Raw genomic sequence first — 15549 nt, 5'->3', positions numbered from 1 at the left:
ATGATAGAAATCAGAATATTGTCTCCTATGAGAATTAGGCTTAGGAGGAAGGAAGCAGTAGAGGAAGTTCTCAAGTAATAAAAACATTCTACCTCCTGAATAAGGTAACAGTTACATGGGTATATACTTTTAAGAAAACTCATTGAATTACACAATTAAGATGCATGCATTTAACTATATAAATTTTACCTGCATAAAAGTATACATATTAAAAAGTAAGAAAGTTCTCATTACTGATATATCTGTTATAAATATTAAAAATATTTCTATATTACATAAATATATAAAATAAAAGGAAGTACAGAACATTACAAAAGTATGTGTGGGTGTGTGTATCTATGTATATACTCACACACATTTTGTGATGTGTGTATACATATGTTTGAAAGGAGACACAAGAAACCATAACACTAGCTGTCTCCAGGAAAGGGAAATTGGGTGGCTATGGAAGATAGAACTGAAAAGGTAAATTACCTTTCACTGAAAATCCCTTTGTAAATTTTGAATTCTGTAACATATATTATGATTTTAAAAATGAAAATGAAAAATGTAAAATGCTTCTGGAGGAAATCAGTGTTATGAATTCCTTAACTTATTTAAAAATACTTTAAAGCATTATGAAGTGAATATGGCAAAATGTGGTAGAACCTGAATTACTGGTTATTTGCAAGGTCATATTTCTTTTTTCCTTATACTCTGTATGCTTACAATGTGTTTATTATGAATTTTTATAAAAATCAGAACAGAGGAAGTCTTTCATTACCAAGAACAATTTAAATTCAATGAATTACATGTTTAAGAATTCATTAGGAAAAAGCCCACAAGGGAATGTAGAAAAAATAAATAAATTAAAACATTAAAAAGATACACTGATAAGTAAATACCAGAGAGCTGACTGGGGAACACAGGAATGGACAGCGAGTGATACTAAAAATCTATGAGTCAAACTTATTACATTAAAAAAAGACAGCAGAAATAACCAAAACCGGATGAAAATGGATATTAGTTGAAATGAGAGAAATTAATGAACATTTTGTATTACTTCATTCTACTGTGTTTGAAAATCTACTTGACTGTGATTTTCTACTAGGAAACAAATTAAATGTAAGGTATAAAACAAAAAATTAGCAATAACCATAGAAAATGTGAAAACCACCAAAAACACAAAGGAGAGTACAGATGACTTAAATTATGTGTTTGCTTAACTGCTGATGAAAGCTAAAGCTTTCCAACCTATTCTAGAGCATAAAATAAAAAGAAAATCCTAAAATTATTTAAACACAATCAGAAAATCCAATATACAAACATGACAAAAATAGAATGAAAAATAAAATTACAGATCGATTTCAGTTAGCGTCATGCCTGAAAAAATTCCAAATCAAGCTAAGATACTCATAATTCAATAGTGAATTTAAAAACCAACACTTTTTTAACCAAAAGGAATTTGTTGAATGAACAATAAAAGGAATAAAAAAAATTTCAATACTAAAAATGGATTATTTCACAATGACAAAAGTTTAAAGAATAATATAATTGTTTATGCAAAAAGCATTTGGTTATATCCACCACTTGGTTTTGATTAAAATTCCTTAAGAAATATATAAAAGGTAAGAGACTTTACCTAACATAATATATAAGAATCTGAAATTTAAAATTAGCATTTTGATGACTGAGATCATTTACATCAAAATAACTTACCTATTGGAACTAATAAGACTTGATACCACCCCCAGCAGGGTCTTATAAACAAGACAGAACTGTAAACCAACAAATACACTCAAGTTTGTTCATCTACCCAAACAGTTCTTCTGTCATTGATAACGTATTATTCAGATAAGGAAGTAGCTCATTCATCAGACAAAGATGTGATTATCTAAATTCAATCAACGTTTTCATCTTACTCTTTCACCAAGTTTAAACTCTCGCAGGATGAATCTTGCCCACTCCTAACCAGCTCCTTGCTTCCCTGGTGACTCAGCGGTAAAGAAAAGCACCTGCCAATGCAGGAGACGTGGATTCAATCCCTGGGTCGGAAAGATCCCCTGGAGTAGCAAATGGCAACCCACTCCAGTATTCTTGTCTGGGAAATCCCATGAACAGAGGAGCCATGGGGTTGCAAAAGTTAGAGATGACTTAGTGACTAAACAACAAGACAGTTTTCTGCCTTGAAAGTCCTACCTTAAACCATCATCCCATCCCTCATGACCTTACTTTCCTGCTTTTGAAATACTACTAAACCTTGTCAAAGTGCTGTTTTCCCTTTCTGCTATAGTTTTAATAAATCAGCTTTGCTTGCTTATAGCTGTCTCTGAGAGTCTTTTTGTGTAATAGACCAGAAACAACATGCTGGTCAAACCAAGAAGGGTCCATCAAAATCTAACTAGATCAAGGGTGGGTGATATTTCCACAATCCAGATAATCCGGGAGAGGAGAATCACAACTATCAGTATTTTCGAAGGATTTAGTATGTAATTTGAAAAAGAAAAAATGAAACTCCATGAAAAAGAGGAAGGAGACCACTAACCCCTAAAACAACACAAAACTTTTCAGATACAGAAAAATTATTAAGTAAGAAAATAAACTGAAAGAAGATACTCACAAAGTGAAAATATTAACAATAATTAAAATTACTGAATAAAAAGAAAGACATACCTTGTCCTTGAATAGGAAGACTATTATTAAAAACCAATTCTCCCCTAAATTAATTTATTAAAAGTTGATGAAATTGCAGTCTAAACTGTAATTTCTTCTAAGAGAAGACACGAGACAGGAGGCAGAAGAAGAGACACACAGACCCAGAGAACAAAAATGGAGTCAGTCACAGATGAGAATACAGCATATGTGCAAGATGGCATTACAGATAAATGGGCAATTATTGGCAAATAATCGCAGGTAATGGCAAATAACTTGGCAACTTTAAGATTTCAAATAAAAAAATTTCTGTGATTTAAGAACTTGAATTAAAAAAAACACAAAAGAATTAGAAGTTAACAAAGGTGAAGAGTTCTATGGGATCAGTATAAATATCTTTCCAAAATGACATGAACTCAGAAGCCATAGAAGCGAACACGGTTATACCTGGACATGTAACAATCAAATACATTCTTATAACAAAAAGGAAGCTTAAAAGTGTGTAAAAAATATCTGTAATGCGTGACAATCCAAAGCTTATTCCCCCAATAATAAATGAGCTCTTTGGAATCAGCGAAGGACTAAAACCTCCCCGCAGCCCCAAAATTGGACATAAAAATAAAATAAAAAATACAGATGGCTAATAAACATGAAAAAATGATCAAACTCAAAACCAAAAGAAATACAATTTAAGACAATAGTTTGGGCTATCACACTGGCAAAGATTTCAAATATTCATAAAATTCATTATCTGTGAGATTGTGGGAAAGTTCGCAATCTCATTCATGGTCATTTGAGGATCAAGTTGTTACCATGTATTTAAGGAAATCTTGCAATCATTTTCAAAATTTGAAATATGCATATACTTAATCCCAGTATTTTAACTGTTAAGTAATTTATTATGATATAATAGACAAATGCAAATTATTGATATATAGGGAGGTTCACTGCACAGCAATTTTTGGCACTAACATAAATATCTATGAATAAGAAATGTTTGAAACATTTGATTATATTTCATGTACAAAACAATCATGCAGTCATTCAACAGATGACACAGATATGTATTACTGAAACAGAAAAAAGGGCATTGAAAAAACTGTTAAATGAAAGCAAATTTGCAGAATAATGTGTACAATATAGCTCTACTTCCAGAACCCCCTAAAATAGCTTGTGTCTGTGTGTGTGCATCTATCTGCTTAAAGAAGGCACACAACTCCCTTAATAGAGGAAAACTTGGAGATAGGAGAGAAAAGGGCACTTAATTTATATATTAGATGTTTAGATATGCTTTGAGTTTTTGAAAAAAAAAATTAATAGATCTTATTTTTTTAATTTACTACATGGCAAATGAAAATTATAAATGTATATTTATGGGAGTACTGAGCAATTCCATCACTTGTGCAATATAATTTCCTCTACTGAGGCTCCTGGGATTGAGTCAAGTGGAAGCAAGGGAAACAGTCACCATGCCCAAATTAAAGTCTCATCGATGATATCCCAACATGAGCATTTCTCAGTTAACCATTTCTTATCTGCAGGAGGTATCCACTGCAACACAGGAAAGAGAAGAGTTTCCATGCACAAAGAAGACTGTCACTGTATTGGAGAAGCTGGTGGCAGAAGTAATGGCACCTACAGTAACAAATCCACCTTGTCTCTGTGGTCATCACCTGCAAGGACATAGTGGGGAAAATTGGCAAAAGTGAGGCACACATTTTCTCAGGAGCCTGTCCGAGGGCTATGAAGTCCTTGTACACTCTTCTACGTGTTCTGGAACAAATCTACCCAGAATACACAGAGAAAGCCACATTTTCAGCAGCTGGGTACCTGCTATGGCCAGAAAAATGACTAAGATTTCTTAAAATCAAGGATGCCAAACACTGGTGATACTTTTTCTCCTTTGCTTGGCCAAAAAATGGAGTTCTCCAACTATTTCAGACTTTTGTCTGTCTCTTTCCCTCTGAATTTGACTCATTAAAGTGCTAGGTCATTCATTCACTGAATCAATTATTTCAGGCAAAACTACTTGTCTACCCTTCAGTCTAAAGATTACTGAGAATTACTATATCTCATGAATATAATAATTCTCTGTTAACACAAGAGATCCAGCAAAGAAGTGTGTGTGTGTGTGTGCGTGTGTGTGTGTGTGCGTGCGTGCGTGTGTGCGTGTGTGTGTGTGTGTGTGTGTGTGTGTGTGTGTCTGTTAGCTGCTCAGTCGTGTCTGACTCTTTGTGACCCCATGGACTGTAGCTCACCAGACTCCTCTGTCCATGGAATTCTTGAGGCAAGAATAGTGGAGTGGGTTGCCATTCCCTTCTCCAGGGGATCTTCCTGACCCAAAGATTGAACCCAGTCTCCTGCATTGTGAGCAGATTCTTTACCATCTGAGCGCCCAGGGAAGCCCGAGAAGTTTAGTTTATTTGATAAGAAAAGTACTAACCAAGATGTAGAAAAATTATGAAGGTATGTAAGAAAAGTTTATCTCTTAACTCATTATACAATCTGGCCTTTTAATTAGAATGTAGCCATAAGACATAAATCTTCAGAAAACTGACACCTAACTTCCTACCCAGATGTGGTTGCTCCTAGAAAGCAAGGACTATTCTGACAAAACCCTTACCTTCAGAGGCAGCCCTCAGACAAGAGGGAGGCAAAAGGGCTCTGTCTGAAGAGTCTTCCTTCAGGGGTTTACTGGTATCGTTCATGACCAAAAGAGCTCCCAGGAAGTCATCTTCTGAGGGGTGGAGGGGGAGAAACACCACTTCTAGTGAAAAAGGCGATTCAGCTGAAGTTGGGAAGTCACCCCTTTTCCATACTGATTTCATTTGGAAGCTGCTTCCTGCTCTGTTATACAGCACTGAAATTATAGCTAGCTGCTCAAAACTCTACACATTTCAATATTAACACCTTGTATCAGGGTCTTTCTTTCTGGTGCTTTTCTAAAACTGACTGAATAACCTGGATCCCACTGAAAATTATGTTTCTTTTCTATCATTTATTATTTGTTCTGCTTAGATGGCCAGGTTATTTATAAGATCACTCTATATCGTTTACTCATATATCTATTCTCAATAAAAGTTTGTTGAGAACCTACTCTATGATAACTCACTAGGAGCCTGTGTCACAAAAATGAACTTAAAAGCATCATGCCATTAAAATTAAAACCTCATTTTGTGAATCAATCATACAAAAAGAAAAAACTGAGAAGTAACTTAGTCAATGATCTAACAGAGGGATATTCACTGATAGCGATGTGAGTCTAAATATCAGTAGCATGTTATTGAGTTTAAAGTGCAACCAGACTGCTGCTTTCCTCTATATCCACCAGCCCTCAGGAAAACAAAATGAGAAAAACAATAGCATTCCTCATGGAATCTACAGAATCAGTAATGAGGCTTCCTCTCTAATTTCTAAGTTTAGTGATTTATGTCTTGTCTAACTAGTGCAAGTGTAAGCCACTCAGTCGTGTCCAACTCTTTGCAAACCCATGGACTACACAGTCCATGGAATTCTCCAGGCCAAGATACTAGAGTGGGTAGCGGTTCCTTTCTTCAGGGGATCATCCCAACCCAGGGATCAAACTCAGGTCTCCCACATTCCAGGCAGATTCTTTACCAACTGAACCACCAGGGAAGCCCAAGAAAACTGGAGTGGGTAGCCTATTCCTTCTTAGCAGATCTTCCCAAACCAGGATTCAAACTGGGGTCTCCTGCTTTGCAGGTGGATTCTTTACCAGCTGAGCTACTACAGAAGCCCTCTGTCTAACTAAAGACTTGTCAGTTTCATCAATCTGCAGAAATCTAGCTTTTGGTTTCATGGGTTTTCCCTGTAGTTATGCTGGGCTTTACCATTATATCATTGACCTTTGCTCAAAAATTTATTATTTATTTTGGGTATTCTCTGCATGATATAATTAATAACCTTTTACTTTTAAGCAGTTTGTTTTTTGTTTAGAACTATTTCTCTTAGAAGCAATGTGCACCTGTTTAATTTTTTAAATGAAATCTTCCAGTTTCTTTTAAATTTAATGTAATAATCGTGTGGTTAGATTTGTGTCTAACATTTTCTTATTCATTTTCTAGATGTCTTACATATTGTTGGTTTCTCTGTTCACTCTAAATTGCCTTTTTATATTAAATAGACACTTCTTATTGCACTATTTCAATTAGTTGGTAGTTTTTAAAAAATATTTTGGAGTTATTTGCTTAGTATTGACCCTAGGGTTTGAAAGAGGCACCTTAAATTATCACAATCTATTTCAAGTAACACTAATTTTGTTACCTAACCTTTTATATCTCTTAAACTTAGTTTCAGAGAAACGATTCTATCACCGGTTCAGATTTTCCAGCAGGTCAATGCCTGAAACTGTCTTTGGCCCTGGTATGTTTATAAAAGCAACTCTGCGCCTGAGCTATGTGACAGGCACTGAGCACTGACGATCCCACCGCCACGGCACACAGGCATGCCGCTGAGTCATGGAGGCCAGCAAGCACAGTCAGGGGCCCAGTTCCATGCTTGACTGGCACAGACAGAGTATCACTGTCGCTGTGATTCCCTAAAAGAATGTCAGTACCCTTTAGGGCAAAATACTTACCTTTGTGAGAATTCACACAGGCCTTTGGGGATGGAGGCAGAATTATTCCTGACACTTTTCTTTATGTCTCATCTCAAGGGGAAGGAATAAGCTCATCCACAGGAAACCTAGTGTTTGGAACATGTCAGTCTGTGGGAAAGAATAAATGTGCATCTAGATGAGAAGTAGGATGAGTTCATTTGTCAGCATAAACAAGATAGGAGTGTTCACTATGTATACGCATGTAATACATATAATCACTCTTCTGAGATATTTCTGATATTACTCAAAAGACTGATAGACAAAAAATTTGGGGTGGAAAAGTGCCTCATATGACTCACCAGATTATTAATGCTTCACACTCTTTGGATTAACAGATACCTCATAAAAGCAATAAAATTCTAAATTGCTTAATAACATAGTAAAAAAAATCTACCAATATACATTTATTACAACTGGATATTACCTCTAGAAAGCATTGCTGTGAATTTTCCCAGAGAAAGGAGCTCGTACAAGTGACGAAAACAGCACTTCTTTGGAGTGGCAGTGGAATTCCAAGCAGCAAAATATCCCTTCTCTCTAACATCACTTCCAGTCTACAAAGCACAAAGGAAGCCAGGGAGTTGAGAGATAAAATGTTCTTAATGGAATATCTAGTAACAAGTTGTTATAAGAAATACATCAAAGATATTCATTGGGCAGTCAACATGACAAAAACAATAAATGCTCACTCTTTGGAACATATTTGTTTAGAAATATTTTTTCTAAGGCATTGGTCTTCTTAGATCTTTAAGCATATTAGAAATTCCACTTGGGGTATATAAAAATGGCTAAGGAAATCCACGCAAAAAAAAAAACAAAACTAAAAACAAGAACTGGAAATTTAATCATTTCACACCTGAAAATGTTTAATGTAGTATGTAGTTGAAGCCAGTACTCACTATGTAACTCTCTTGGTTGATGGGAAAAAAAGAAACAAAGAAACAATGATTCAATCCTAGTGAATGGTTGGCAAGCAAATTAAAATAAATTGTGAAGGTCTTACATGCAGTAACTACTTTTCAATTACCACATATCTGTTTCAGTTACTGAAGAAAAATAAACATTATGTTTGTATTTTGACCATCTATAAATAGCCCTTATGAGAGGACTCCAGCAGCTCAGACAACTATGTGAATGGCTCAAGTGTAGGTACAACCATTTTTAGAATTTTCAGTGCTCACATGCTAATTTCTACAGGGTCTGTTTACTACAAGTGTATTCATGCTACCAGCTAAACACTCAAAAGAGTTGCAATTTCACCCTCAAATTAAAAGCAGAGACAACTTTGCCAACAGAGGTCCATCTAGTCAAAGCTATGGTCTTTCCAGTAGTCATGTATGGATGTGAGAGTTGGACTATAAAGAAAGCTGAGCACCGAAGAATTGATGCTTTTGAACTGTGTTGTTAGAGAAGACTCTTGAGAGTCCCTTGGACTGCAAGGAGATCCAACCAGTCTATCCTAAAGGAAATCAGTCCTGAATATTCATTGGAAGGACTGATGTTGAAGCTGAAACCCCAATTTTTGGCCACCTGATGTGAAGAACTGACCCATTGAAAAAAAAACCTGATGCCGGGAAAGGTTGAAGGTGGGAGGAAAGGGGGACTACAGAGGATGAGATAGTTGGATGGCATCACTGACTCAATGGACATGAGTTTGAGTAAACTCTGGGAGTTGGAGATGGACAGGGAGGCCTGCCGTGCTGCAGCCCATGGGGTCGCAAAGAGCTGGACATGACTGAGTGACTGAACTGAACTGAAATGAGAAAATGTACAGTTCAGTTCCTCTAATGCATGCAAGAAGCTAAACTTTCCAATATCATAGTTCTTCCTGGTACCATACAAATGAAATCACCGATCTTCTTGTAAATATTTTTCTTAGGGTGACTATCTGTATAAGACCTCAGTTTCTCAGAAGTGATTATCTAACTCATTTTGTTCAGATTTTTAAATGAGATCAATTATTTATAACAATTGATAACACATATGAGTTTCTAAAATACAGCACTGCTCGCCTCAGAAGGTATAAGTCCAAAGGTTATCACTTATCCACCCTACTCAGTTACAGAGACTAGACCCCACATCAGTGATCCAGGCCCCTAAGGATGAGCCTTTCCTTCATGTTGTATCTCAAGGGGGAGGAATAAACATTTTCATAAGAAACTTGAGCTCTATCCTTGTTACCTTGTGGGAATAGAATAGAACTGTGGAAAGATTAGAAGTAAACCCGTCCATTGGTCTGTCAGTCACAAGACAGTAGGGCTCAATAATGTAACTGCCTTTTAAATTAGCATTGCTCTGCTGGAATGTTTCCAATATTATTCCATCAGTATTAATTGTGTTAGGCTCTGGTCTCCGTAAGAGCAAATATTGTCCAACATTTCTGGCCAAATTAAATGTGCAATAAGACTGTCTGAACATACTTAAAGTTCCAGGAAAATGGTGGCCTGGTAAATAATTCAGTCACAACAATGGACACATAATGGATATATATACTCTGTAAACTAAACCTCAGAATTATTTTATCCTCAAAGGTGATCCAAATGGACTGGGGAGGACTAATCTGAAAAAAGCCATGATAGGGAAATAAAGAACATTATCTAAAAATCACTTACAGTGCTTAAGCTCAGGAACATGGCAATTTGCAGGGAAAGCACAGAGTTACACTACACGTGATGGTACAGTCACAGCAAAGCAGGCAAGACTCACACAGGCACAATGGTTATGGACATGCGATTGAGAGGGTGGGAGTGTGCAGAAAGGAAGAGTTAGACACTGAGATCTCTCACCATGAAATACTTCCCATCCCATTGTCACAGTGATGCTCACCAGGCCACACTGCTGAGGATTCAGTGATATCTGGGCAAGCACATCCCTCAGTAGAAACAATTTCTCTCTGCCAAACTGGCGAGGAATAGCCTTGCCATTGTTTACATACTTAATTTCTATATGAAGCATCAGCAGGAAGGTGGAAAAAATAAAAAATTCTGGAAAAGTACAAAAAGAAGCCTCAAAGAATCACCAGATTTTTAAGCACTCAAACTATTTAAACTGACAGACTGTACAACACCAATTAAATTTTTCATTCCTTAAAAAATAATAATTACTCAGAAACTTATAAAAGATTAGATGTTATGTTGAGAGTGCATTATTTAATTTCTTTTTAGATAAGGAGCTGGCAGAAGTGATAAAACCAGCTTTTCTTTCGTGGGATAAAAATTCTATGCAATTGAAATATTACTTCCAACTTACAAACCACAGAGGAAATTAGAGGAGTTGAAAAAGAAAATCTTCCAAACTGAATATTAATTGATCTGAGATTTAATTACACACATTTTTTGGCCACTTGTGTGACAAGAATAAAAATACACTTTGTTCCATGCAAAAGGAGAGTATAGAAAGTCATTTGTTCTAAGACCTGGTCAAAGTCTCTCCAAAGGACCCTTAGAATCACTCATTAAAACTGGGATCTCCCTTAAAACACATATGAAACAGACTGAAGGAATATGAATACTAACCTATAAAATTTCAAGATTTGGAAATGCAATGACCCCACAATTTAAAGTATTTAGTGTAGCATATACTTGACCCCATCACTCAAATGTCTAGAAAGTTTGAATTTGGGTGAGAAGAAAAACAACTGTATGAATTTTTGTGACAGCTAAAAATCTAACGAGCCCACTCATTAGTAAAGACCCTGACGCTGGGGAAAATAGAAGGCAGGAGGAGAAGGGGACAACAGAGGACAGGACGGTTGGATGGCATCATTGACTCAATGGACATGAGTTTGAGCAAGCTCCAGGAAATGGTGCTGCAGTCCATGGCGTCACAAAAAGTCAGAAACAACTGAGCAACTGAACACCACCACCAACAATCGATCAAATGCCCCAAATATAGTAATTCTGAGTGAATGGATATATTAGCCAAGCACTCCAAGAGCTTCCATCTCTCCTTACACCAGATACTTATAGACCTCTGTATGGCTCTTTTCCCTTAATATATACTATCAGGTGACCTTTCAAGCACTTCATCCTACTTGGTGCTTATACTAGACCAAGCTCTCTCCACATTTTCTGTCTCGCATGGACCCTGGGAGGGATCTCAGCTGACAAGTGATTTTTTTCACTCAGTTTGTTTGTATTGCAATGAGGAAGTCATCATTAATCCAGGCACAGTAGTGAAAGATAATTTGATCCTAAGATATATGGCAGACTCTGAGCACTCAGGGTTCTGACACCCTCAGACACACTGACCCACAGTATTCAATAATGGAGACCATTCATCACAGTCAATGACAGCCCCATGACTGACTAGCACAGCTAGAATCTCACTGTCATGAGTATTACAGGGTTTTAAAAGAATGTCAGTACTTTCCAGACAAAATGCTCACTGATGTTGTAATTCCCATCGGCTCTTGAGGTTGAGATGGTAAATTTATTTTCAATACCTTCCTTCATGCCACTTCTCAAGAAGGGACAAATTCTTTCAAATGAAACTCAACTAATGGTCCATATAGACTAAAAATATGAAAAAATGAGATTATATATGTCTATTTGTCAAGCATAAGACAAGAGGGCTTATCATGTAGCTTCATATCAAATATACTCATATTACTTTACTAGAATGTTTCTGATATTATTCAAAGGGAGAAAGCACAAAAATCTCACAAATAAAGGAGATAAAATATTGGACACCTCACCAGATAATTAATAACTCACATTATTTGGGTTAATAGACAGTTCAAAAAACTAATTATCTACTTGATTATGAAAGTATAATTAAAATAAGCCATAAAAAGAAAATTTGTTTAAAAATGGTTATTACCTTTAGAGTGCATTATTTTGTTCCATCCTAAGACAAGGAGCAGGTAAAAGTAACAAAATCACCCTTTTTTTATGGTAGTACTGCATGCAACTGAACTGAACTAAGGGACTGAACTGAACTGATTTCATGCAATTCCAAAGTCACTTCCATTTTCCAAAGCACAGAGGAAATAAAGGAAGTTGTGAAGCAAAATATTTCCAATTAAATGTCAATTGATAAAAGTATTATTTTAAAGAATTAACAACAGATATTCACTTGATAATCTATATAATGAGAAAAAAATTATGTTTGTCCCTTGGAAAAGGGTGGTGTAGAAAATCAATTTTTCTAAGACCTTGGTCTCAAATTTGACCCATAATTCCTCTTGAGCATTACTTATAAACCCACTGAGGGAATATGAATATTAGCTGATGATGTCTACATAAAATTCCAATTGGGTATTTAATCATTTCATGTTTTAAATGTTTAATGAAGTATCTAATATAACCCATCATCAAATATCTAGAAAATTTCTCCCTGGATGACAAGAAAACAAAACTTATCCCACTCTTTGAATTAATGGGTTAATAAGCAAATTAAAATATATCATAAGATAATCTCACAAATGCAATAAACTCTATTCCCATATTTCTTTTACTTAAGAGATAAATGACAAGCAAAAGCTAATAATTTATTTCTAATTAGCTATCTAATAGACCTAAACATGCTGATCCTCACCAAAGACTTTAACATCTAAGGAAACTGTGTGAATGCCCGAGGATAAGCACAAACATTTCTTGCAATGTTTTATCATTTGTGTCTGGTTCTCCACTGTTAGTTTACTATGTGTTGCCTGCCAAGCACTCAGAATTTTCATTTTACAATGATTATTCATAGTTTTTGTACGACTCATTTCCTCTAACACATGCTAGCATCTTGGTTTTCTAATACGATAGTCCTTTTCTGGGGGTTACCACTAGCTGACCAAACTGAGTCCCATCCCAACACTTCTGTCTAGAGTGGTCTCTTACGCTAGACCTCAGTTCACATAAGTGACTTTGTCTTTCATTTTGTTCAGATTCCAATGAGATCTATTTTTAAAGTCATCATCCATCCAGGCACATTTGTGGAAGAGACTTTGATCCTGGGATGTGTTGCAGACATTGAGCTCTCAGGGACACACTGAGAGCTATCTATCTCCCTGTGACACACTGGCTCACACTATTCAATCACAGAGACCAGCATCAATGGTGACCCATCACAATGTCTGGATTATATGAGGTACCAGTGATGGCTGGTTAGCATAGCCAGAGTCTCATTGTCATTGGAGGGTTACACTCCCTGAGAGTAATGTTAGTAGTTTTAGGACAAAGTACTTACCAGCATGGAAATTCCCACCAGCTCATAGGATGAGAGGCAGAATGATTCCCAATATTTTATTTCATTTCAAGTCTCAAGGGAAAAGAATAAAAGCATTTATATGAAACTGAGTTCTTAAGTCCATGTTGATCTGCTGGCATAGGGTAAAATTACGGAATGATGAGAAGTATACGTGTCCATTTGTTAACCATGCATAACATAAGACATTTAGTATGTCCAAGTAAACAAAGAGTTCCAAAGAATAGCAAGGAGAGATAAGAAAGCCTTCTTCAGTGACCAATGCAAAGAAATACAGGGGAAAAAAAAATAGAATAGGAAAGACCAGAGATCGCTTCAAGAAAATCAAGAGATACTAAGGGAACATTTCATGCAAAGATGAGCACCATAAATGACAGAAATGGTATGGAGCTAACAGAAGAAGATAGCAGGAAGAGGTGGCAAGAATATACAAAAGAACTATACAAAAAAGATCTTTGTGACCCATATAACCATGATCATGTGATCAACCACTTAGAGCCAGACGTCCTGGAATATAAAGTCAAGGAGGCCTTAGGAAGCATCACTATGAACAAAGCTAGTGCAGGTGATGGAATTCTAGTAATCCTAAAAGATGATGTTGTGAAGTGCTACACTCAATATGCCAGCAAATTTGGAAAACTCAGCAGCAACCACAGGACTGGAAAAGGTCAGTTTTCATTCCAATCCCTAAGAAAGGCAATGCCAAAGAATGTTCAAACTATTGCACAGTTGCACTCATCTCACATGCTAGCAAAGTAATGCTCAAAATTCCCCAAGCCAGGCTTTAACAGTATGTGAACTGTGAACTTCAAGCTGGATTTAGAAAAGGCAGAGGAACCAGAAATCAAATTGCCAACATCTGTTGGATCATCAAAAAAGGCGGAGAGTTCCAGAAAAACATCTACTTCTGTTTTATTGACTAAGGCAAAGTATTTGACTGTGTGGATCACAAACTGTGGAAAATTCTGAAAGAGATGGGAATACCCGACCACCTGACCTACCTCTTGAGAAATCTGTATGTAGGTCAAGAAGCAACATTAGAACCAGACGTGGAACAACAGACTGGTTCCAAATTGGGAAAGAAGTATATCAAGTCTGTATATTGTCACCCTGCTTATTTAACTTACATGCAGAATACATCATGCGAAATGCCAAGCTGGATGAAGTACATGCTGAAATCAAGATTGCTGGGAGAAATATCAAATAACCTCAAATATGCAGATGACAGCACTCTTATGGTAGAAAGTGAAGAAGAACTAAAGAGGCTCTTGATGAAAGTGAAAGAGGAGAGTGAAAAAGCTAGCTTAAAATTCAACATTCAGAAAACTAAGATCAAGACATCTGGTCCATTACTTCATGGCAAATAGATGGGAAAACAGTGGAAACAGTGACAGACTTTATTTTTGGGGGCTCCAAAATCATTGCAGATGGTGACTGCAGCCCTGAAATTTAAAACAAAACAAAACAAAAAAACGCTTGCTCCTTGGAAGAAAAGCTACAACCAACCCAGACAGCATAAAAAGCAGAGACATTACTTTGCCAACAAAGGTCCATCTGGTCAAAGCTATGGTTTTTCCCACAGTCTATAGATATGACTATAGATATAGTCATGTATAGCTTCCCTGGTGGCTCAGAGGGTAAAGCATCTGCCTGCAATGCAGGAGACCCAGGTTAGATCCCTGGGTTGGGAAGAGACCCTGGAGAAGGAAATGGCAACTCACTCTGGTATTCTTGCCTGGAAAATCCCATTGACAAGAAGCCTGGTAGGCTATGGTCCATGGGGTCGCAAAGAGTTGGATACAATTGAGTGACTTCACTTTCTTCCTTTCTTATTTATAGATATGAGAGTTGGACTAGAAGGAAAGCTGACCGCCAAAGAATTGATGCTTTTGAACTGTGCTGTCAGAGAAGACTCTTGAGAGTCCCTTGGACTGCAAGGAGATCCAACCAGTCCATCCTAAAGGAGATCAGTCCTGAATATTCATTGGAAGGACTGATTCTGAAGCTGAAACTCTTAATCCTTTGGCCATGTGATGGGAAGAACTAACTCACTGGAAAAAGACCCTGATGCTGGCAAAGATTGAAGGCAGGAGGAGATAGGG

The 15549-nt window shown here is 36.6% G+C and overlaps 1 protein-coding gene across 16 annotated transcripts in view; it reads right to left on the bottom strand.

Annotated features, from left to right (window-relative positions):
• The window catches only part of LOC102188534, a 147744-nt gene continuing 135704 nt past the window's right edge, over nucleotides 3510-15549 (bottom strand). For 15 of the 16 annotated variants that reach the window (XR_001919885.1, XR_001919884.1, XR_001919887.1 and 12 more), the window contains 4 exons: nucleotides 7674-7803; nucleotides 7229-7357; nucleotides 5255-5368; nucleotides 3510-4304 (listed from right to left, as the gene is read on the bottom strand). Coding sequence is in view for 1 of the 16 variants with exons in the window: in XM_005694911.3 (XP_005694968.1) it covers nucleotides 7353-7357; nucleotides 7674-7803 (135 nt within the window). In the remaining 15 variants the exon portion in view is untranslated. The remainder of the gene's footprint in view (nucleotides 4305-5254; nucleotides 5369-7228; nucleotides 7358-7673; nucleotides 7804-15549) is intronic. The other variant, XR_001919896.1, reaches the window with a different exon arrangement.

Source organism: Capra hircus, chromosome 21 (assembly GCF_001704415.2).
Source record: "Capra hircus breed San Clemente chromosome 21, ASM170441v1, whole genome shotgun sequence".
NCBI classification, from domain to species: Eukaryota; Metazoa; Chordata; class Mammalia; order Artiodactyla; family Bovidae; genus Capra; species Capra hircus.
Note: the sequence above shows the minus strand (reverse complement) of the source record. Positions and strands in the feature narration are given on the sequence as shown.